Genomic DNA, 22,940 nt, shown 5'->3' with positions numbered 1-22,940 from the left:
TAACAGATATATTAACTAATGATAAAAATGTATTTAAAACCTATTCTGCATAGTTCGACTTCAGCTCAGGTCATGACCTCATAGTTCGTGAGTTCAAGCCCTGCATCGGGCTCTGTACTGACAACTCAGAGGCTGGAGCCTGTTTTGGATTCTGCATCTCCCTCTCTCCTTCCCCACTTGCACTCTGTCTCTCAAAAATAAGCAAACATTTTTTTTTAAATGGAGGGGGAGGGTACGCCTGGGTGGCTCAGTCGGTTAAGCAACTGACTTCGGCTCAGGTCATGATCCCACGGTTTGTGAGTTCAAGCCCCACATCAGGCTCTGTGTTGACAGCTCAGAGCCTGGAGCCTGCTTCAGATTCTGTGTCCCCCTCCCCTGCTTATGCTCTGTCTCTCTTTCTCTCAAAAATAAATAAACATTTTTTTTTAATTTTTTAAATTTTCTTTTAAAAACCTATTCTGCTTAGGGAGTAGATATACTACTTAATATAGTCATGTGTAATAGTTAAACACAAAATGAGAAGCTTAAGAGGATAGTATCTTATGGAAACAGGTGGATAGATTTAAATGAAACTTTATAAATCAAACAGTAATAAAGATTCAATGTACAAGAAAAGAAGGAAACTCAAAATGCAAAATAGTTAATCCCAACACAGTACCTTCAATCTGGTCTCCTGGTCTGAATGTCATCTGACTCACTGAAATGTTGTGAACAGGATCAGAGCGTGCAGTATGACCGTGTTCAGGAACCATTCCATGGCATGACTTTCCTACTTTTCCATTGGGATAATTAGCCACAGAACTAATGTGCAACACAAGTATGAAGGTACCAAAGGTAAATCCAGGAACTGCCATCTCAAAAAAAAAAAAAACAAAAAAGATTAAAAGCACATAGTCTTCATACATAATTAAACTATAAAGGTTTCATATGACAGAATAATAATCCTAGAAAACTTTCTTTCAACAGACAGCTAACCATATTCTCAAAAATACGTAATAAAAAGAATGTGATATCTGAAGTCTGACCTGGATTTGAATCTCGACTCTACCAATTACCAATTATGAAACTTTAACCAAATCACTCAAGCCTCTACTTCCCTACCTGAAAAATTAGGAAACTAACACCCACCTTACAAGTTATTTTAATAAAATGAAGATACAAGTTCAAGTCTGACACGGAAGATAATAAATGTTAGCTTTCATTAGCATGATTTTCACTAAAAGCAAAAAGTTCTATTCCACTTTATCCCAGGAAGCATAAAGAATAAATAAGAAATGTTTCTTCTGGACTTAAATACTGTCACCTAAATAAATATCTGATATGACTTCTCCCAATTTCCCAGTACATTAATCATGATGACAGGGTGGATAATTTAATTTGTAATACTGAAAACTGAGGATAACAGAGAACCAATTGCAAGAAACACCATTCCTATTACCTTCAGCCCAGGCACTTCTGAATAATGAAACACAATTGTCAGTCCAAGCAATTTTCTTCTCTCATCCAGTACCTGCCTCTTACCATCTGCCTAACAGACAACCAGCTACTTTATGTCAGTCCCAACCTCTGGTAGCCTACATCGACCACTTCACTTGGTGTTTATATTCAGAACCTGCCAATCACAGCAAATAACAAGACTTGAGGAAGACGGCAGGGACATGTTACATAGCAGTAAAGTCACTTGTGGAGAGGCTGCCGTTGGGCAGAACCCATGAAGTAGTTCATTCTCCGCAGAAATGGATTAGACTAAATAAAAGCACCCTTAGAATCACGAGAATAAATTACCCTTTTACAGTCATATAAATTACAAACCCCACATTGAACAAAAACTAAACTACAGAATTCCTGCTAGACACCAGAAATTCTGCTGGGGGCTACACATTTCAACCAGCCCTGCACCTTATAGCAGGAGCTATCAGGTAGATACCGTAGGGTTGAATAGTACAATATACCCCTATCTTTTATCAAACATCAAGCTAGGTAGAATTTTTCCCATTTAAGAATAAGCAAGAAAAGCAAATAAATCAAGAGCTTCTGAAAAAAAAATCTATAAGAGAAGCATAAAATTTCTCTCTAGAGTAATAAGCATAACTCTGAAAATGGTTGATTACTATAGGAAACTATATTTAGAAAAATAACTGTCTTAAGCATATACAGTGATATATATCGATTATTTCTCAATAAAACTGGGGCAGGGGAAGAAAAAGAAGACTAAAGACTGGAGAAGAAGGGGAATTTTTTCTATTAAAACATGACTTTCAGGTGCTTTTGTTAGGGGCAGACCTGCTTTTAGGACCACACAAGGCTTGCTAGAGAGGATCAAGGTCATAGTTTTAACCACAGGACTGCAGCCAAATTATCATGAAGATTAAATGCAGTAATGTGCCACCCAACTAAAGGATGGTATGGGGAAGAGTCAGCCCGGTTTAGCAAATGTTTATTTGGCACTGACCTCCTGTCAGGTGAAAGTGGAAACAAGACATAATTTCTAGTCTCTGCTATGCACTGCATAGCTGAATAACGTCAATCCAGTTATATAATCTCTGTCTTGGCTTCTTCATTTGTGAAATATAGTAGATAAACCAGAATAAATTCAGGATCGCCTTCATGCCTAACATTATGATGTTAAGAAAGCAAAGTGGGGGTGCCTGGGTGGCTCAGTCGGTTAAGCAACCCACTTCAGATGAGGTCATGATCTCACTGTTGGTGAGTGTGAGCCTCGTGATCAGCTCTGCACTGACAGTGCAGAGCCTGCTTGGGATTCTCTCTCTCTCTCTCTCTCTCTCTCTGCCACCTTCCCACTCACTCTATCTCAAAATAAATAAAGACTTAAAAATAAATTTTAAAAAAGAAAGAAAACGAAAACAAAGTGGGAGAGAATACTGGGAATTAGCAGATCAAGAAGTATAAGCGAGGAAAGGGAAGTGACTAAGGCACCATGACCTGTCATTCATTAGGAAAATATAACAAGCATGGTCAGGGAGGGAAGTAAGCCAGAAATGTCTTTGACCTTGGTCAGATGCTGACCATTCAGGGTGCAGCTCTATTGTCATTACAGTGGCTAATGATGATTTTCCAGTTATGGTTTAAGGAACAGCCTTTTTACAAAGTAATACTTTAACTCATTAGCCAACCAATGCCAACAGATTGCATAGTTATGAAAGGGAATAAGGAGTTATTCATAAAGACATTTAGTTAAAATTATGTAATGTGGATAATGAACTATTATGAGGTCTTCTTTCAAGCACTGAAAGAACTCCCACCAATTTTGTAGGATTTTTAAAGTTTTTAATATTCCCAATCCACAGTGGGTACAAATATAGAAAATAAAACAAAAAGATATCATAAGTTGCATTTTGTCATCCCATGACAAAGATAGACCTAGTAGCTAATGAATTAAAAGGAAAGTTATCCTGATCCTAACTGAAATATTCCCAAAGCTGATGAAATATGTATAGTTTTCTTTCTTCCCTGAAAAACAAGCAATTGTAAAAAGTATGATGACTGCTTATAACATGTTCTACTTACATCTCACACAATGGCAAAACATCAAAACAAATGTATTATTATTTAAATAATGAATTCTTGTACTTGCATGAATATTTCATTATTTTTGTGATTGTGGACCACAGAGGCAAGTAATATTTATCAAGACAATATATTTAATGACAGCAAGGTAAAATTCGGATAAAATGAGAAGAATCCAATTGAAAAATATTTAGGGGGCGCCTGGGTGGCTCAGTCAGTTAAGCATCCAACTTCGGCTCGGGTCATGATCTCCCGGTTCGTGGGTTCAAGCCCCGCATCGGGCTCTGTGCTGACTGCCAGGTCAGAGCCTGGAGCCTGCTTCAGATTCTGTGTCTCCCTCTCTCTCTCTCTGAACCTCCCCTGCTCATACTGTCTCTCTCTCTCAGAAATAAACATTTAAAAAATTATATAAACATATTTAGATGTAAGAAAGTCATTAGAATAATCTATGTTACTTATGAATTTTTTAAATAAATTGGTCATTAAATTTCCCTTTATGCGTCACTCCAAGAACATGTGAGAAAAAGGAGAAATGGAGAAAAGTATACCTGTTAAAACCTAGTCAGGTGATTAAACTAGCAAATAACTAATCAAGTCTAGTTATACTGCAATCAAGCTCTAGCTCTCATGGTTAGTCATTCATTTTATGTTTGTTTATTTGTTTTGAGAGAGAGAGAGGAGGTGGGGGAGAGGCAGAGAGAGGGAGACAGAATCTGAAGCAGGCTCTCGGTTCTGAGATGTCAGCACAGAGCCCGATGGGGGGCTCAAACTCATGAACGACAAGATCATGACCTGAGCCAAAGTCAGATGTTTAACCCAGGTGCCCCTAGTCATACATTTTAAATTAAGGCATCAAAAAGTTCAAAAGTTAACATAGCCACAAAAAATTATGGGATCTCAGCCCAGTAAACTCAGTCTACATCACCCAAGATATGAGTATAAGCACACAGGGAGAGTCTTAAACAATGCACAAGTATGAGGTAACAAGATTTTCTTAGGTTTTCTTAATTATGAAAAATGAGTTGTAAAAAAAAAAGCAAAAACTTAACGAGAAGAGTTCACTATAAAATAGTTAAATAATTTGGAAAAGGTTGTGTGGTTTTTGTTTTGTTTTTTGCTATATACAGTGGATTTTATTTTTTACCACACTCACAATAAATATTTTTATATTATGACTCAACAAATATTTTAAGAGCTATTATTTACCTTTACCACATGGGATAAACTTACATATCTCCTATTTTTTAATACCTTTTTCTTTTTTGAGAGAGAGAGAGAGGGAGAAACCAGAAGAGGGACAAAGAGAGAGAGGAAGTGACGGAGAATTCCAAGCAAGTTCCATGCCTTTAGCATGAAGACAAATGCAGGGCTCAATTCTCTTGAACCAGGGGTTGATCTCACAAACTGTGAGATCATGACGTGAGTCGAAATCAAAAGTCAAATGCTTAACCGACTGAGCCACCCAAGTGCCTCTAATTTCATACATTCTCTATTCCTTCCTTTTTTTAATGCTGGTTTTATGTATCCTACTGAATCATTATTGCACAACCTACTAATGGATCTTAACCTGTAGTCTGAAAAATACTACTTTACACCATAGACTGACCATTAAGGTTTAGCCTTGAATCAAGCTCTAAATTGGGGGCATCAAGGATTTCAACTAAAAAGGAGAGTTCTCAGAACTAAAGAAAAAAAATAATAAGTCATGCAACAGGGAGGATTTTGGACACAAGGGATGGGTTTATTCAATGCAAACATCTTATTCTCTTATTCATCTGCATTTAATTTTTTCAAGCCTTCTGAAATGTTTCCAAAAATGTGCTCCTCTTCTTTCCAGCAACTTAACTTTACTTTCATAGAAAACTTCCATATCAAGAATTAAATTGACTTTGTTAGCAGAATCTCAAATTATAGAGAAATTGAAAAATAGGTCAAGTATTTCCACTTCCTCAGATGAAAATGCTTCAGACTCCATTTGCACAGCAGGAAGCAAAGAGAAAAAAAGATTTTTTTAATTAACAATTGTAGCTATGACATTTTCAGAGATGGTTCTAAAAAACATAGAGGCATTAAAAATGACATGCTGAACACCAATTTGAGATCTGTCAGGTCTAAGAACTTAAGATGATTGAAAAGAATTCTGAAAAAGAGTTGAGAGTTTAAGTAAAAGCAAGAAAAAGGAAAACAGAGGGAAGCCACTGAAGAAAAAGTAATAGGGCACTCTACACTCTAATCCTGATTCCCCTAATCACAACATCATCAGCAAGGAGTTTTTCCATCATCTTTATTCATCTCTGGAAAAAAAGACTTACTACATGATATAGAGCTTTCATCTGGATCATTCACATGGCCTTCGCAATAACCCTGTCCTCAACTCAAAATTGGGTACAACGTGGAATCCCCCTTCTCTAAAGATGTAAAATTAACAGATGAAACAAAAGTAAATGTCATTAATCTAATATTTAAAGGATGTAATTTATTGAATGCAATTCCATTCTAGTCATCACAGCAGGAACATCACATAAATGAACTCTAGTCCTTGGAAGAAACATATCAAGAAGTTTTTGTTGTATGCAAATTGAAACTCAGAGTTTATAAAAACACTATGGTCTCAGATCACACAGGGTAGAATAGGGGAAAAGGCACTTCACTGTAGAAATTTAGAGGTATGGGAGAAAATAAGAATAGAAGAGCTAACAATTGCCAAGGGCCTACAACATGTCAGGCATCAAGTCAGGTACTTAGTATGCCTTCCTCAAAACAACGTATGAAGGCATGAGGGGTATTATTGTCCCCACATTGTAAAATAGGGCACTGATTAAGACATTTGTCAGAGTCACAGCAAATGAGTGGTGAGAAGTATGGTCTCTGATCTGATTTCTGAGGTTTTAACCAATAAGATTAACCATAGATTCAGATCAGACCTTTAAGGTTGACATGGTAGGTAAACAATGGAGGAAAAAGGGTTTTGGAATGAGCACAACTTGAATGGGAGCAATAAAAGAACCAAAATCAGAAAGAACAAAGTGATCATGGACTTTTGGGAGCCATTAAAGGGATTGTCTACCTAAATCCAAGGTCAAATGTTAGAAACAGTCATTGTGAAAAATACTGTTACTAAGTCTGGTTCCTCTCCATGTCTCATACATGATGAATATATCCATTCCCAAGACGTTTTACCTTGGCCCCCACATTTCTCTGCAAGCTCATCACTTCCATAGCCTAAATTTTCATCCCTAGGATATTTCTCAAATCTTCCAATTACCCCCACTCTACATCTCCACAATGCTTTGACTTATATTTCCAACTGTATATAGAATTCTGTTTGGATGACAATAAGCTCAACTGGTATGCAATGAAATTCATCATCTTTTCCTCCAGACTAGTTTTTGCATCTGACTTCCCTATTTTGACAGGAACCTGGCAGCACATTTCTAGTCAGTAAGACTTCACACCCCCATATTCTCAAGATTTTACTCCAAACACTCTTTTGGACCCCAATTTCCAAACAACCCTACAGATTCTTCCTCTGCCCTTCCGCTCTCCTACCTATCCCTTCTGTATTTCTCTTCTACTCTCCATTCTCTCTATTACATCTATCTGCTATTTTCCATTCCACCATGACCAAAGCACAAAGCCTTCATCACCTGTCACCAAAATAATGAAACACTCTCAATTGACCTCCTTGTTTCTGTATCGCCATTCTGATCTGTCCTACACACCACCATGAGATCATTTTCCTAAAGCATAACCTAATTTTAAGGATTTTTTTTCTCCCATGCTCTAGTGACAAGGTACCATGTGGACTTATTTCTGGAATAAGCAACACTCTTTCTCCCCATGTTCTGCCTTCTAACTGGGACCTCCATATTTCATCTGCCAAATTCCTCCTCATGAAAAAAATGGATATATGTTAAATGGTAAGAAATAAGATACAAAATTCTCTGTACACTATGCCTTTTATGTAAAAAAAAAAAAATCCATTACTTGTCATTTCATGGAAAATGCAAAAGACTGATAATATCCAGTATCAGCAAGGATGTAGAAAAATAAGCACACTCATACACAGTGAAGAATGTCAATTGTCACAATATTTTTGGAGGAAATTTGACAGTATCCTACTAACTATGTTTAACCTCTGACCTAGAAATTTCACCTCCAGGAATTATCCTACAGAAAAACTCACAATTACACAAAAATTATTTAGAAAATGGCAGATATCTTGGTGGTTACAAAATAAACTATGCTATATTAAAACTATAGAATATGGCATACTCACTTAAAAAGAATGAAATAAAATAGTCAATGACAAATATAACAGGCAATGATTACTGAGTGCTTTATGGGACCTAGGCATTCCTTTAAGTGCTTTTGCAAGTATCAACTCCTTTCACAAAAACCCGAAGACATGAATCTGCATGTACTTAAGTGGAAACATGCTCATGCCCAGGAAGGAATGAAAACAAGCAGACTGCAAAATGATATTTAGTATACTGAAAGATATATCACTTAAAAGTTAAAGGGAAAAGAAAAAAAAACCATCTATTCTACACTTTAACTGTTCTCAATAGTGGTTACCACCAGGAGAGTGTTTTCAATAGGGGAAGAGGAGTGGACTTCCTCTTTTTAATCCTCTTTGTACTGTGCTTATTTTTTGAAAAGGGTGTTTACATAAAAATTACAAAAATTTATAATATGAAAATATATAATACAGAATATAAAAATAAAATTTGAAGCATGTATTGCTTTATAATATAAATATAATAAAAATTATAATTTATAACTATAAAACACAGAGATAGATAGATAGACAGATATAAAGGCTGTAAAGAAATACCAGAAAATTGTTTAGCTTTTTTCTTTTATCTATTATCAAACATTCTATGTTACTCTTATGGGTTTTGTTTGGTTTTTAGTAAATAAAACCTCCTCCCCTCTTTCAAGGTGCATTTCCAAAGCCATCAACTACTGTATCCTATGAAACAGTGAACACTAATGGACACTGAAATCACATCGTTCGAAAAATCCAGCTGCCGGTTTGAATCCAGCACGCACCACCTTAGTGACTGTGAGCAAATTCTCTAACCTCGCCAGGCTCTAGCTTTCTCATTTTGTTACAGAAAACGCAACCAACATCAAAGTGCTTTGTGAAGATTAAATAAATACGCCTGAAGCACCTAGCACAGTGGCTACCATAAACCAGGCCTTCCATTAAAATCTTCTTTGCGTGGAGTCTTGCCTATTTCTGCCAACCTTAAGTAACTGTTCTCTTTTCAGAACGTCCAGAAGCTTTGATTTTGCTAATAAAAGATTTTATCACCCCTGCCCCTGCTAGTGACTTGCCTTATGACCAGCTCCTACAAGCAGCAGCAAAGGTGCCCCACGTGTTGATCTCCTGTCACACTATCAGTGTACCTTGAAAACAGTACTTGTACAGTGTGATTTCCAGAGAATCTGACATTACCTAAATGGACAGGTGTGAAACAAAGCTACAGTTGGCCAAAAGAATCAACATGTTTAGTTATTAAACAACTTACTAGAACTCATCCTTTCAAACAAAACCGTCCTCTAAAAAGTCTAGCTCACTGTTTTCAATAAATCAATAAACCAAATTTTAGCCTCCACCTCTGTACAGTACTCAAATCTACTTTTTCTCCAATTCAGAAGAGAAAGAAAATATCTGAACTCAAGTTTAGCTTTGTAAGGAAATATCCCTGTATAATGCATTTACAAATCGAATAATCTCCTTTGCCCCCTGGGCAAGCACTGACAAAATGCAAAATAAAAAAAGAAAAAGAAAAGAAAGGGAAGGGGGTGGAGAGTAGGGCAGAGATAACACCGAGTCACCTCAGAGCCTTTCTCAAATTCTAAAGGCACACCAGGAGTGAGGGGTGATAACATTTCTAGATTAAAGCACACTTTAAAAGCCAAGTAAGGCTCTAAATAATCTGCATACAGGTAAACTGCCATTAGGTTTAAATATAAAAGGGAGTTCCGACAGCTTCAAATTTTCAAAAAAGAAAGAAACCCCCGTGCGTGAATAAAGTCCGTGCTTTTCCGGATCCCAAGCACGACTCTACTTACAACCACCCTTTTCTGGGATTAAAGCTCGTTAGTCAAAGTCACGTGACATATTAATCCAACTCGTTTGTGCACACTCATTAGCTCAATACAAGCTCCAGAACATAATTTGTTAAAGCATTCATTGTGCGTCGCTGACTGTCCTATCATCCCAGGCGCCTGCTCTCTGTACTGTTTCCTTAGCCGGCTTCAATTTTTAAACGCTTTGCAGAGAGTCCTGACTTAGAGAGAATAGAAGGCGACACTTACCTTGAGAAGCAAAGGCAGCCGTACCAACTTCCGGTTTTGTTACAATTTGTATCTCACTTCAGCAGCTGGGTGGAGCTAGCTCACCCAGTAACCAGAAAGGAAAGTTTCCCAAGCCAAACTAAGCTGTAAAACTTGATTTGCAAGACCAGTGCTAATTTTTGGACTCCATTTCTGAGAACTAAGGGCTCTGTTTCACATATAAGGACACTTTTTACCAAGTAATAGTTATTTCATTGAGAAAATTATGCAGTTGCCTTTAACTACAAAACCATTTGAAAATACCTGTCTGTTCCATATACTCTAAACCAAATAAAAGAACCTAGTTGTGCTTAGGTAGGGTTGCCAAGTTTAGCTAATTAAAATAAGGATGCCTGCTTAAATTCAATTTCAGATAAACAACCAATATAAATATTGTTCTATGCAGTTTGGGGAATGTAATTATACTAAAAAAATGATTCATTGTTTTTCTGAAATACAAATTTACTCTCTTTTTTCTGGCAACTCTATTAAGGCATAACAGTAATTAGCAAATTATTTCAATTAACTACAAAAGGTGCAAAGAATCAGACTGCATAGAACTGAAACCTTGGAAAGTGTAAATGACATAATGCAAAAGAATTATTTAATTTTGCATAATTCACTTTGAAACTCAGGAGTTTCATTTCTTCTTAAGCCTTTAATCTTTGTTTTGGATAAGTTTTTTTGCAAAAGAAAATTTTTAGGGCTAGGAAAAGACAACGAATCTGAAAATATGAAACATTCCAGTGCAGACTATGACTCACAAGTGCAGACTGGAAAATAGATGGTGTCATATACACCTTGACCTGTGATCCCTGGTTGGCAATCAACACTACTAAATTCTCTAAAACCATTTGAAGAGGAGAGAAGGGAGGGAAAAGAACACTATTACTTTAATATTTCACCTTAAAAACTACTCACAATTACCAAAAGCCCCTCTTTACAGGATTTTTGATAGACACTTTAAATAAGGATGCCACAGGGGCGCCTGGGTGGCTTAGTCGGTTAAGCGTCCGACTTTCGCTTAGGTCATGATCTCGTGGTTCGTGGGTTCGAGCCCCACGTCGGGCTCTGTGTTGACTGCCAGCTCAGAGCCTGAAGCCTGTTTCAGAGTCTGTGACTCCCTCTCTCTCTGACCCTCCCCTGCTCACGCTGTCTCTCTCTCTCTCTCCTAGAAATAAATAAAACATTAAAAAATTTTTTAAATAAATAAATAAATAAGGATGCCACAGAGCTGGTTTTCTATCCTAAAACTTCATGGAATATGAACAGTCTCAACTCAGTCAGTAGAATTTTAGTTCTTCCATATAAAGCCTCAGGTGATGACATAGCTCTCTGCAGTTATACTTAAACCTTTTCCAGAAATAGTCTCTGGTGGACACTTTGCATTCCAAAAGCATGACTTAAAAAATTTATAAAACAAATAATTCTTAAAATATATAATCATAATCTTTTATCCTAGAGCACTCTTAAATAGATGAACATGGGGGGGAGAAAAAGGGACAGAACAGGAAACAGACTGAGGGTTACCAGAAGGGAGGTGGGCAGGGAGATGGGTGAAATAGGTAATGGGGATTAAGGGCACTGGTGTTGTATGGAAATGTTGAATCACTAAACTCTACACCTGAAATGAATATTACACTGTATGCTAACTAACTGGAACTTAAATAAAAACTTGAAGAGGAAAAATAGTAGTGGGAAGAACTGAATAGACAGGCTTAGCTCTATCTAAAAGCACCCTTTCCAGGCCTATCATGTCCCCCAAAGTCACCAGCTATAATTCCCCTTATCACTCCCTGCCAGAAGTTCACCTCTAGCAAGCTTTTTCTTCATCAGCTACTTGTCAGCTGTCACGAAAGGAACCACATTTAGTAAGATGTTCAATGGAGCTGGGACCCTGAGAAGTTGATACTGTAAAATCTCCCTTGGGCCAAAAGGTGAGGGGCTTGCAACTGAGGACATACCAACCATTGTTTGATCTCAAACTCTATTTGGGTAAAAGGTCAGGGGTTGAGCAACCTAGCTCCTCCTGGCTGCAGCAAGCCCCTGAGATGTAAATCTTTAGTGAACATTGTGATTAGAATGGTCAAACATGTTCTTCAAGCAACTGTTAAGCAACCCCCACCTCTAACCGCAAAATTCTCGCTTCTGTACACCTGCTCCCCCCACCATATATACCCCGAGCTATGGCTCGGTGGTGCGCTCTTCCGAGGACTCTTCCGGTGCTCGGGAGGAGCCGTCCAGCCAGACTAAATTAAACCTGAATAACCAACTCCTTTTGCGTTTTGTGGGCTTTGTCCTCGGTGATTCTCCTTTGGAAAAGGTGGTCTAAAAATACTACTCTATTGGATCCCATTCTCATGCCTCTAAATTGACAGTTCTCAAATTTTCAGTCCAGACTCCTTTACAACTTTTTAAAAATTATTGTGGACCCCAAAGAGATATTTGTTTATATAGGTGATATCAATATCTATATGTATTAAATATTAAAAGTGAGAAATATTTACTTACCCACAAATTCAGTTTTAAATGACAAAGCAAATTCATTAAATATTAACATAATACTTTTTTTACTATCACTTTTCTGATTGTTTTTAAAAAGAAGAGTTTAGTGAGAGAAGTAGTATTGTTAAATTTTTGCAAATCTCTTTAGTGCCTGGCTTAACAGAAGACTGCTGGATTCTCGCATCTTCTGTATTTAATCTGTTGCAGTATCTTACAACACATCATGAAGCTGCCGGAAAACTCCAGTGTATACTCATGAAAGAATGAGAATGAATAAGGCAAATAAAGTAGAGCAAAAAAAGAATTAGCATTTATTGAGCACTCACTTTGACCAAAGCACATGTATTATCCTGTCTCACAAGAACTGTAGGTGAAAGATATTGCAGTATTACAGACATTCTACCACTGAGAATGCGAAGGACATGCCTGGCTAAGTATATTGCCCAAAATCAGGCAGAGAAAAGTGACAAGACAGGGGTCTAGGCCACAGCCACTAACTCTCTACCCTGAACCTCACTGCCCAATCGGAATGATGTTTGATGGACCAAACAACTTGCCTTTCCTATTATACTCAGCATTTCATAAAACATGGGATTCACGCAGAACCACCCCAATTGATGAGACCCTGCTTCAACTCAATAAATCCAAAACCCACCATCTAAAATGGACCCACTCTCAAGTGGCCTTTAATTTTGTCAATCTTATCCAAATTCGGCCTCTCTTTATCTCCACTGCTATCACGTTTCATCTGGTTTTGTTACCTCGAAAGTAAAAATGAGGGATTACAACCAAAACCATATATTGTCTCAGGTCTCCTGCCAACTTGTGAAAGCAGATTTCTGATGGCTAGAAAGATTCACATAATGGGCCAGAAAAAGACTAAATTTTTAGAATGAGAGGTCATTTAAAAAAATGATCACAATAATTCAACAAGTATTTATCAAACACCTAATATATGACAGATACTGTGCTAGGCACTACCCTGTTTGTACAAAGTGGCTCTATGTCTAATATATTGTGATTTTTTTTTAGGTGGATAATAAAGAAAGAACAAAAGAAAGAGGAGTGGGGGAGAAAAGGAAGGAAGTAGAAAAGGAAGAAAGAAAGGAAGGGTCATAATTACCTGATAAACCTACGTTTCTGTAGACATGCAGTTGTCATTGCTTTCCAGATGTCATTGGATTAAGAGTCTTGAGAAAGAGATTATCCTGGGTCCTCCAGGTGTGCCCGAACTGCAATCATTAAGTATCCTTAAAAGAAGAAGCAGAGGAGATTACACACAAGAGAAGACAATGTGACTGTGGAGGTAAACACTGGAGTTATACGGCCACAAGCCACAGAATGCCCACAGCCACCAGGAGCTGGAAGACACCAGGAACATATTCTCAACTAGAGCATCTGGAGGAAGTGCTTCTTCCAATACCTTGACTTTGGCCCAGTGCTACTGATTTTGGACTTCTGGCCTCTAGAACTGTAAGAGAATAAATTTGTTGTTTTAGCTACTGAGTTTGTGGTCATTTGTTATAGTAGCTGCAGGAAACTCCTCTTTCCAGTTTCTCCTGTATTTTTATCAATCAGTGGTACCATTCTCTTCAACACTCAGGCAAAACCTAGAGATGACTTCCAACTTTTTGTCTCTTTCATATTTTATAGCTCAGAGTTTTTTAGTTTGGAGGCCACAACCCATTTATTAGTGGATTATAAAATCTTTAGTGGGGGGCGCCTGGGTGGCTTAGTCGGCTAAGCGTCCGACTTTTCGCTTAGGTCATGACCTCGCGGTTCGTGGGTTTGAGCCCCGCATCGGGCTCTGTGCTGACTGTCAGCTCGGAGCCTGGAGCCTGTTTCAGTCTGTGACTCCCTCTCTCTCTGACCCTCCCCTGCTCACGCTGTCTCTCTCTCTCTCCTAGAAATAAATTTAAAAAAAAAAAAATCTTTAATGGGAAACAATTAGAAAAATGTTAATAAAATAGCATAGAAAAAAACAGTGCATTACGTATGATAAGGGTAAATAAATGCTGTTTCATGAGGCTATTCAGATTATATCTGTGAGTATAAATATGCTGGTTTATTAGTTTCTTATTTCTTACTGTGGGCAGTAGCCCAAAATGTTGAAACCAATTGCTTTTAATATCTCCCTAAGTCAATTATCATCTCCTCCTTTCTGAACACTCACATTTAGGCCTTCCTACTTATTGTTCTAAAAAGAGGAACATGGAGCTCTGGAATTGGATCACGCAGGATTTGAAGATCAGCCCTACCACTAAACTTTGTGATCTAGACCTCTCTATCATAAAATGAAGATCATAATACTTTCCTCATAATATTGTGAGGATTAATTGAGATAAAATATGTCCAGTGCTTAGTTCAATATCTAAACATAAAAACTGTTTGGGGTGCCTGGGTGGCTTAGTCAGTTTAACATCTGACTTCAGCGTGGGTCACGATCTCACAGTTTGTGGGTTTGAGTCCCCCATCAGGCTCTGTGCTGATAGCTCAAAGCCTGGAAACTGCTTCAGATTCTGTCTCCTTCTCTCTGCCCCTCCCCCCACTCACACTCTGCCTCTCTCTCTCTCTCTCAAAAATAAACATTTAAAAAAATCTTTTTTCATTGTTCAATAAAATGTGTGCACTAAAATTAGATCTATGCTCAAAATCTCTGGACTATGGTAGTAGCCTTCTAATAATCTCTCCTACTTCTCATGACCTTCATGAATCCTGCTGACAATAGCCCAACATTAATCTTCCTAAAGCATTGCTTTCATCAATAATGTTCTGTGACTTACCATTGCTTATGAGTTAAATCCATACTCTTTCAGACATTTAAAGCACTGTGAATAAAAAGGGTGTGGGGAGGGCACCTGGGTGGTTCAGCCGGTTAGGCATCCAACTTCAGCTCAGGTCATGATCTTGCAGTTTGTGAGTTCAAGCCCTGCATCAGGCTCTGTGCTGACAGCTCAGAGCCTGGAGCCTGCTTCAGATTCTGTGTCTCCCTCTCGCTCTGCCCCTCCCCTACTCACACTCTGTCTCTGTCTCTCAAAAATAAAAAATATTTTTAAAAAATAAAATAAAAAATCAAATAAATAAAGCACTTTGTCACCTGGCCACACCTACAATGCCCTCACTGCTTTCCCACCCGATACTGCTGACTAAATCACCTCATTAAATGCAAAGACTCATTTTCATGTTTCCACATTTGCTAATGCTATTCCCTTATCTCATTTCTTTCCAAGTATTAAACACCACACATTTTTCAAGGTTTACCAAAAGTCCCAATTCATCCATGAAACTTTTCTGATAATCAGAACTAATTAAGTTCCTCCATTATAAAATGGCTACATGGCCAAGCAAACTGTCATAGTGTCTGAAGTCTGACACACTTCGGCTGAAATCCCAGCTCTGCTCTTTAATAGCTGTTCAACTTCAGGCAAGTTACTTAACCCCCTAATCTCACTGTCTTCATTAACATAAAGAAGGTAAATGATACAGAAGTAGGGTTGTGGTGATGTTTTCATGAAATAATATCTCATCACACCGGCACCAGAATGATCTTGAAAACCTGTTTATGACATTATTTTTACTGTCTTATATTAGAGTGAAGAAATGCACATTAACATAAGATGTCATTCCCACACTCAAGCAGTCATCTTCAGTTGCTTATAATACTCTTGACTGCTAAACCGGATATGGCCTCAGATCCTTCTCAATATATTGCACCATGTAGTCAATACCAATGGATGAAAATCCACACTAACTACAAGCAGTCACTGAGATAGGGACTATGTCATTACTTTCAATTTCCCTTTTTAAGAACTAAAAAAAAAATCTGGTTAAATATCTCACCTTAATTTAATGGTAGAAAGATGGATACTAGAGAGCCCCTTCTTTTGTTTTATCCCCTTTCAAACTTGACTCGAATTTCAGTTCATTTTAAGGGCAGGTTATTGATTATAATGAGAGCATGGAAGACATTCTTTATTCTCTTTAATTACATTATTTACTTTTTTAGCATTTTAATTTAGTCCAAGACAATATTAATGCTCTGTAATTATGTGCCAGAGATGGCACCACTGATCAAAGTAAAATGTTAAAAGTTTGACTCAGCTTTACCAAATCATTAATAGAATCTCTGCTGATCATCTAGAGACATGATATAAAGATAAAAGTCTTGGTAATTACAATCCGTGGCTTCTACTATTGTCTATCAATTAGGGTTATACTATATTCAAGTTTCTACCACACTTGTTATTAAATCAATTAAAGCAAATAAGAAAAGAAACTAAGAAGGAATCAAGGAAAGGAAGAATATAGCATCGATTTAAGTAATAACTTAGTCCTATTCAGTAATAACTTAGGTTTTATTTTAATTTCCCAAGCTTTAACAATGAAGGATAGTATAATTTACTGTAGAATTTTGTTTAGCAGCTCTTGGGCTATGTGAATTTTTAAAATGCTATTTATTTACAAGATGGCTTGGGTCCTTTTGTGTTAAGTGAATGCCTTTAATATATACAAATGTAGTATAGTCTTAATATTGAAAAGAAACTGCGCTCTCCACAGCCAGAATGAAAAGGAATAGAGTGAACGACTGAGTAGAAAGTCATTGGTTCCTTTTTATTTATTTTTTTTATGTTTATTTTTGAGAGAGAGACAGAGACAGAGTGTGAGCAAGGAAGGAGCAGAGAGAAAGGGAGACACAGAATCCGAAGCAGGTTCCAGGCTCTGAGCTGTCAGCACAGAGCCTTATGCGGGGCTTGAACTCATGAACGGTGAAATCACGACCTGAGCCAAAGTCCGACGCTTAACTGGCTGAGCAACCCAGACACCCCCATTGTTTTTTTCTACACACAAAACATTGTATGGTCAAGGTGACATTTATAATGAAAGCTGGAAGCTCTAACCATTGTTGCAAGAACACTTGTTCTCCATTAGGTAAACCTTCTAAGTTGTAGAATTTTAAATTCAACAAACATAGAGCATAAGAATAAATAAGGTTGCAGGAACCAGGAACCCCAAGAACAAATGTATGAAACAGTATCATGTTCTCTGAAAATGAAAAATAATTCTAAAACATGAGTGACTTAAGGTGAAGATGATTGCCACCTTCAACTTGACCAGAGGAAGCAGGAGTTTGTCTATCCCCTAGTGCCACCAAGGTAAATACAGAAGCAGAAGCCTTTACTCAAAAATCTCTGGTTGCATAAAACCTGAAGGCAAATACCAAACATAAACTCCTACCAATGAAACAATACCAAAATAAGGAGAGCAAATCCAAACCTGGTCATTAATTTCAAAGCAACTAGTATGAAAACGCAAGCTGAAATGTGTGGACAAAATAGGGAAACTTGAGAACCAAGAAAAGTAGGGGTGAGGATTAATAGAATGGCTAAAAGTACTGGTCCGGATTAATTTTGGAATGAAGCACAGAAGCTTTCAGTGACTATGCAAGAGTGAGCCAGCGTAGGCAAATAGTGCCTTCTAAAGGGATAGAATTGAATGAACACCATCTAATCCCTAGAATTTTCCAGACTTCTGCCTAAAATGGCCCAAAATGTTTAGTGTATTTTTCCTTGTATTCTGACTTTTTCAATTATTATGAATTGCATAGATACTATTTCTACGTAGTTTAATTGCAGAAACTGAAACACTAAAGATACCATTCAATTCCATCTTCTTTCCCCAAAGCAACCATTGTTATCAGTTCAACATGTTTCCCTCTAAGACTTTACGTGCAGTTTTCTGTACTTACAAAAATAAGTGGGGGCACCTGGGTGGCTCAGTCAGTTAAGCGTCCAACTTCAGCTCAGGCCATGATCTTGCAGCCCTCGATTTTGACCCCATGTCAGGCTCTATGCTGACAGCTCAGAGCCTGGAGACTGCTTCCGATTCTGTGTCTCTATCTCTCTCCTCCTCCCTACTCATGCTCTGTCTCTCTCTCTCTCTCACTCTGTCAATAATAAATAAACATTAAAATGTTTTAAAAACAAAAAAAACAGAAAATATATATAGCTTTTGTTTTTGCAATAGAAATAGTATTCTCTGCATATTCTGAAATTTTTTTCACATAACAATATCTAGTCAAAGAATAACTCAGGTATTTAAGACACCTTTATTTATTTTGTGCACTGTTTATTTTTTACATGAGGGGACATACTATGAAGGGACAAAGGCGAAACCAGGATGTGTGAGAAAAAGAGAGGAAAAACAACTGCAGGTAGTCTGGAAATAGTGAATCTTTCTGTTCATATCCAGCATGAGCTAATTCACTGACAGCTAGATAAGGGTTCAGTCTGGAAAGTGTGCCATTGAGCAGCCAGCTGGAGTCCACAAAGAGAACACTTTCAGTGGTTTACAGATTCACTAGAGAATCTTGCTAATCCCTACAGAGAATACAGGAGCAGCTGTCTCTCTGTGACAGCTGCCACGTCTGTCCAGTGGCACCCCAACTCTGAAAGCCACATCTGCATTCATTCAATACTCTCCCTAACCTTCCATCAGCCCAAACAGCAGAGCTGAGTCCTGACCATAGCAGTTATCTGGTGCTTATGAGAGTTGCCTAGTAACCGATCACTCTGGGGGCGGTCTCAGAATCTAAGTATCTAACACGCTGTTCTCTGCTGCCCCCAGCGGACCAAGTTTACTCTTCTCTAGTCTAAAATGGGGTATTTTCTTTTAAGAAGTTAGCAGTAAGACTCTTAAAACAGAACACTGGGTATGTTCTTCACCTGAATGATTAATAACTTCATCCCTTCAAGAAAAATGAGAGCAACAACCAGAACTATTGCTCTTGATTCAATCCTGATCGACAAAGAAACTTTAAGACAGAGACAGAATCCAGAGACAGAAAACTTAAGAGAAACAAAGAAATTAGAAGTGGTAGCATCTATTTGGACAGAAAGATTGGTGAGATGTAGGAGAGGAGCCAGTTTGAAAGATGGAAAGCAAGAGTTCAGTGTTGGACATAGTAAGTTTTAGATGCCATTGAAATATCCAAGTGGAAATATCTGTTTGACAGATGTGTCTGGAGATATAAATTAACACCTAGAGCATGAGCAAGGATTAAAAAAGAGGTCTTAAGGCCTTGGGGCACACTAATGTTTAGAAACAGAAGAACAGGCAAATTCGCTAAAGGAAATTGTGATTAAGTGGCTAGTAAGGTAGGAAGAAGACCAAGAGTGGTGAGTCCCACTTTAAATTACCTTTCCTTTCTTTAAAAAATTGCATTGTAACGTGTTCTTTTTTTTTTTTAATTTTTTTTTATGTTTTATTTATTTCTAGGAGAGAGAGAGAGACAGCGTGAGCAGGGGAGGGTCAGAGAGAGAGGGAGTCACAGACTGAAACAGGTTCCAGGCTCTGAGCTGGCAGTCAGCACAGAGCCCGACGCGGGGCTCGAACCCACGAACCGCGAGATCATGACCTAAGCGAAAGTCGGACGCTTAACCGACTAAGCCACCCAGGCGTGTTCTTAATAAAGTAGGCAGCACGTCAGTCTCATAAAAAATGTGTTGTGTGCTCTTTGCTGTACCCTGAAGTTTGTACTATTTCTGTTTTTGGGTATTCAGTAGGTCCTTAAATTTTTCTGAATTTTGTGTTTACAGATATGTTCTTCTTTCTGAATTATCAATTTCCTCATGAGTCACCTTTTTCAGTTTTTTATTTTTGTTCTTCTTTTTCATACTGTAGGCTTACTGCAAATGTCAGGCAATTTAGCTGTCTTTTTCATCTTAAGAATGCAGCAAATAAAAGTTGGATGAAGCCTCTGGAAGAAAAATCTTACTCTTCCTCCTATGGATCACTTTTATTCTCGCACTACCAAAACATTCTGATACCAGATGTGTGGGGATTTGTCCCCACCAAGCTATTCTCTGTGACACCAGATGACTGTTCAACAACTGCATGTGGACACTATCCACCTGGAGATAGCATCAGCTCCTACAGACGAAGGGTTTTGTCCTACAGAACTGCCCTTCACTTCAAATGCCAATTGCTAATCCAGTCTGTAATCCAACTTCTGACCCAACTTGCTATATATCAGAGGTTCCCACCTCTGATGGGAATGTAATTGGGTTCAATCAATTTGCTAGAGTGGCTCATAGAACTTCAGAAAACAGTGTGCTAACTAGATTACTGGTTTATTGTAAGAGGATAGAACTCAGGAACAGCCAGATGAAAGAGATGTTCAGGACAAGGTATGTGGGAAAGAGCACAGAGCTTACATGCTCTCTCTCTGCACACCACTTTCCCTGAAACTCCCCAAGTTCCTCAACCCAGAAGCTCTCTGAACCCCAGAATTGGGGGATTTTTATGGAGACTTCATCACATAGGGATGCTCAATCATTAACTCAGGTTCCAGCCCCTTTCTGGAGAACGGGGTGTGGGGTTCAAAGTTTCAAGCTTCTAATCATGTCTTGGTCTTCTAGTGACATATCCCCAGCTAGGAGCCCATTAAGAGCCACCTTTTAGAACAAAAGATACTCCTATCAAAAGACATCTAGGAAATCCCAAGGGCTTCAGGAGCTCAGTAGAACAAAGGTGTTTCTAGTGCTCTTATCACTTAGGAAATTACAAGGGTTTTAGGAGTTCTGTGCCAGGAACTAGAGGCAGAGACTAATAAATACATGGGCAGTCCCTGAGTTAACAATTCTTTGCCTTTTTATGACTCTTCAATTTTACATGGGTGCAAAAGCAGTACACATTCAGTAGAAACTGTATTTCAAATTCTAAATTTTGAGGGCACCGGTGTGGCTCAGTCGGTTAAGTGTCTGACTCTTGATCTCAGCTCACGTCATGATCTCACCGTTTGTGAGTTTGAGTCCTGCATCAGGCTCTCTGCTGTCACTGCAGAGCCCACCTTGGATCCTCTGTGTCCTTCTCCCTCTGTCCCTTCCCCACTTGTGTGTGCTCTCTTCCTCTCTCAAAAATAAACATTTTTAAAAAATCAAAAAAGAAATTCTAAAATATGATCTTTTCCTGGGCTGGCAATACGCAGTATGACACTCTTATGATGCTGCACAGCAGCACACAGCCATCTCCCAGTCAGTCATCCAGTCAGGAGGGTGAACAACCAATATGCTCAACCATCCCGTGTCCCCACGGCCATTCTCTTCTTTACTTCCGGTATGGTATTCAATAAATTACATGAGATATTCACCACTTTATTGTATAATAGACTTTGTGTGAGATGATTTTGTCCAAATGTAGATCAATGTAAGTGTTCTGAGCACATTTAAAGTAGGGTAGGCTAAGCTATGTTCAGTAGGTTCAGGGTATTAAATGCACTTACAACTTACAATATTTTCAATTTACAATGGGCTTATTGGAACATAACTGCATCACAAGCTCAGCGAGCCCTCTTGCTCAACTATAGATACCAATAGTTAAAACCAAAAATAGACAAGACCACTTAACTCATGCTCTAACTGAAACCTGTCGTTTCTTATTTCTAAAGGCACTTTCTTGAGGCATTGATGAAGATGTTTGCCAATGAGGGGGAACATTTCAATCACCAAGCCACAAAAGCCCTGATGGCAACAAAATTTCTACAAGACCACATCCCTTTCCCTGCCCAGGACCACATGCAGAATACATATCAACCCCAACTCATGACCACAAGCTCCCTGCCTGCTCTCTTGCATGTACCGCCCTGAACCTCTCCCTATAAAACTCTGTCCATCTTGAGGGCAGAAAACTCTGTTGTTAAGGCTCGAGCCTGTCACTTCGCCAGCTGCCAGCACCCAAAATAAATATCTCCCCTTCTCTTTTCCAACCCCTAGTCTCTTGAGCAATTGGCTTCTCCTGTAACCAGTTAGTTTATCCAAGTTTTTCCAGCACCAGTGTTTACAAATCCAGCCAGGAGCTATGCTTTACATCTCTCCATCCACTGGGAATCCCCAGGACTGAGCAGCTGGCCAGACAGCGTGCCACGTCTTCCCTATTTGTTTTCTGAATTACCGGTTATGATAGATCAGGAGCAGTAAGTTGAGGAATATCTGTACATATTTTCTAGTGAGAGGACTGAGCTTATCATCATATTAGACCACCTCTTCCAAAGGAGAATCACCGAGGACAAAGCCCACAAACACAAAAGGAGTTGGTTATTCAGGTTTATTTTAGTCCGGCTGGACGGCCCCTCCCGAGCACCTAAAGAGTCCTCAGAAGAGCGCACCACCGAGCCATAGCTCAGGGTTTATATAGGGAGAGGGGGTGAAGCCGGTGTACAGAAGCGAGAATTTTGCGGTTAGAGGTGGGATAAGGGTGGCTTAACAGTTGTTTGGAGAACATGTTTGACCATTCTAATCACAATGTCAATTAAAGATTTACATCTCAGGGGCTTGCTGCAGCCAGGAGGAGCTAGGTTGCTCTACCCCTGACCTTTCACCCGAATAGAGTTTGAGATCAAACAATGGTTGGTATGTCCTCATTTGCAAGCCCCTCACCTTTTGGCTCAAGGGAGTTTTACAATCATCATACCAGTTTTGCTTTAGAGTGGGTGACCTGTTGGAGGATCAGCCCAGTCATCCTGCTGGCTACCAAATACCACAAAGTTAATCAATAGATCTAAG

The 22,940-nt window shown here is 38.5% G+C and overlaps 1 protein-coding gene across 1 annotated transcript in view; it reads right to left on the bottom strand.

The window, feature by feature from the left end:
- FRRS1 (ferric chelate reductase 1) overlaps positions 1 to 9,873 on the bottom strand; it is a 42,356-nt gene extending 32,483 nt beyond the window's left edge. Inside the window, exons 1-2 of the mRNA XM_077746176.1 lie at positions 9,859 to 9,873; positions 659 to 854 (exon numbers count right to left, since the gene is read on the bottom strand). Coding sequence (XP_077602302.1) covers positions 659 to 854 — 196 coding nt within the window. The 5' untranslated portion in view covers positions 9,859 to 9,873. The remainder of the gene's footprint in view (positions 1 to 658; positions 855 to 9,858) is intronic.
- Positions 9,874 to 22,940: the final 13,067 nt, after the last annotated feature.

The sequence above is a fragment of the Crocuta crocuta genome, unplaced genomic scaffold (genome assembly GCF_008692635.1).
Source record: "Crocuta crocuta isolate KB4526 unplaced genomic scaffold, BGI_CrCroc_1.0 scaffold48, whole genome shotgun sequence".
Lineage (NCBI taxonomy): Eukaryota > Metazoa > Chordata > Mammalia > Carnivora > Hyaenidae > Crocuta > Crocuta crocuta.
Note: the sequence above shows the minus strand (reverse complement) of the source record. Positions and strands in the feature narration are given on the sequence as shown.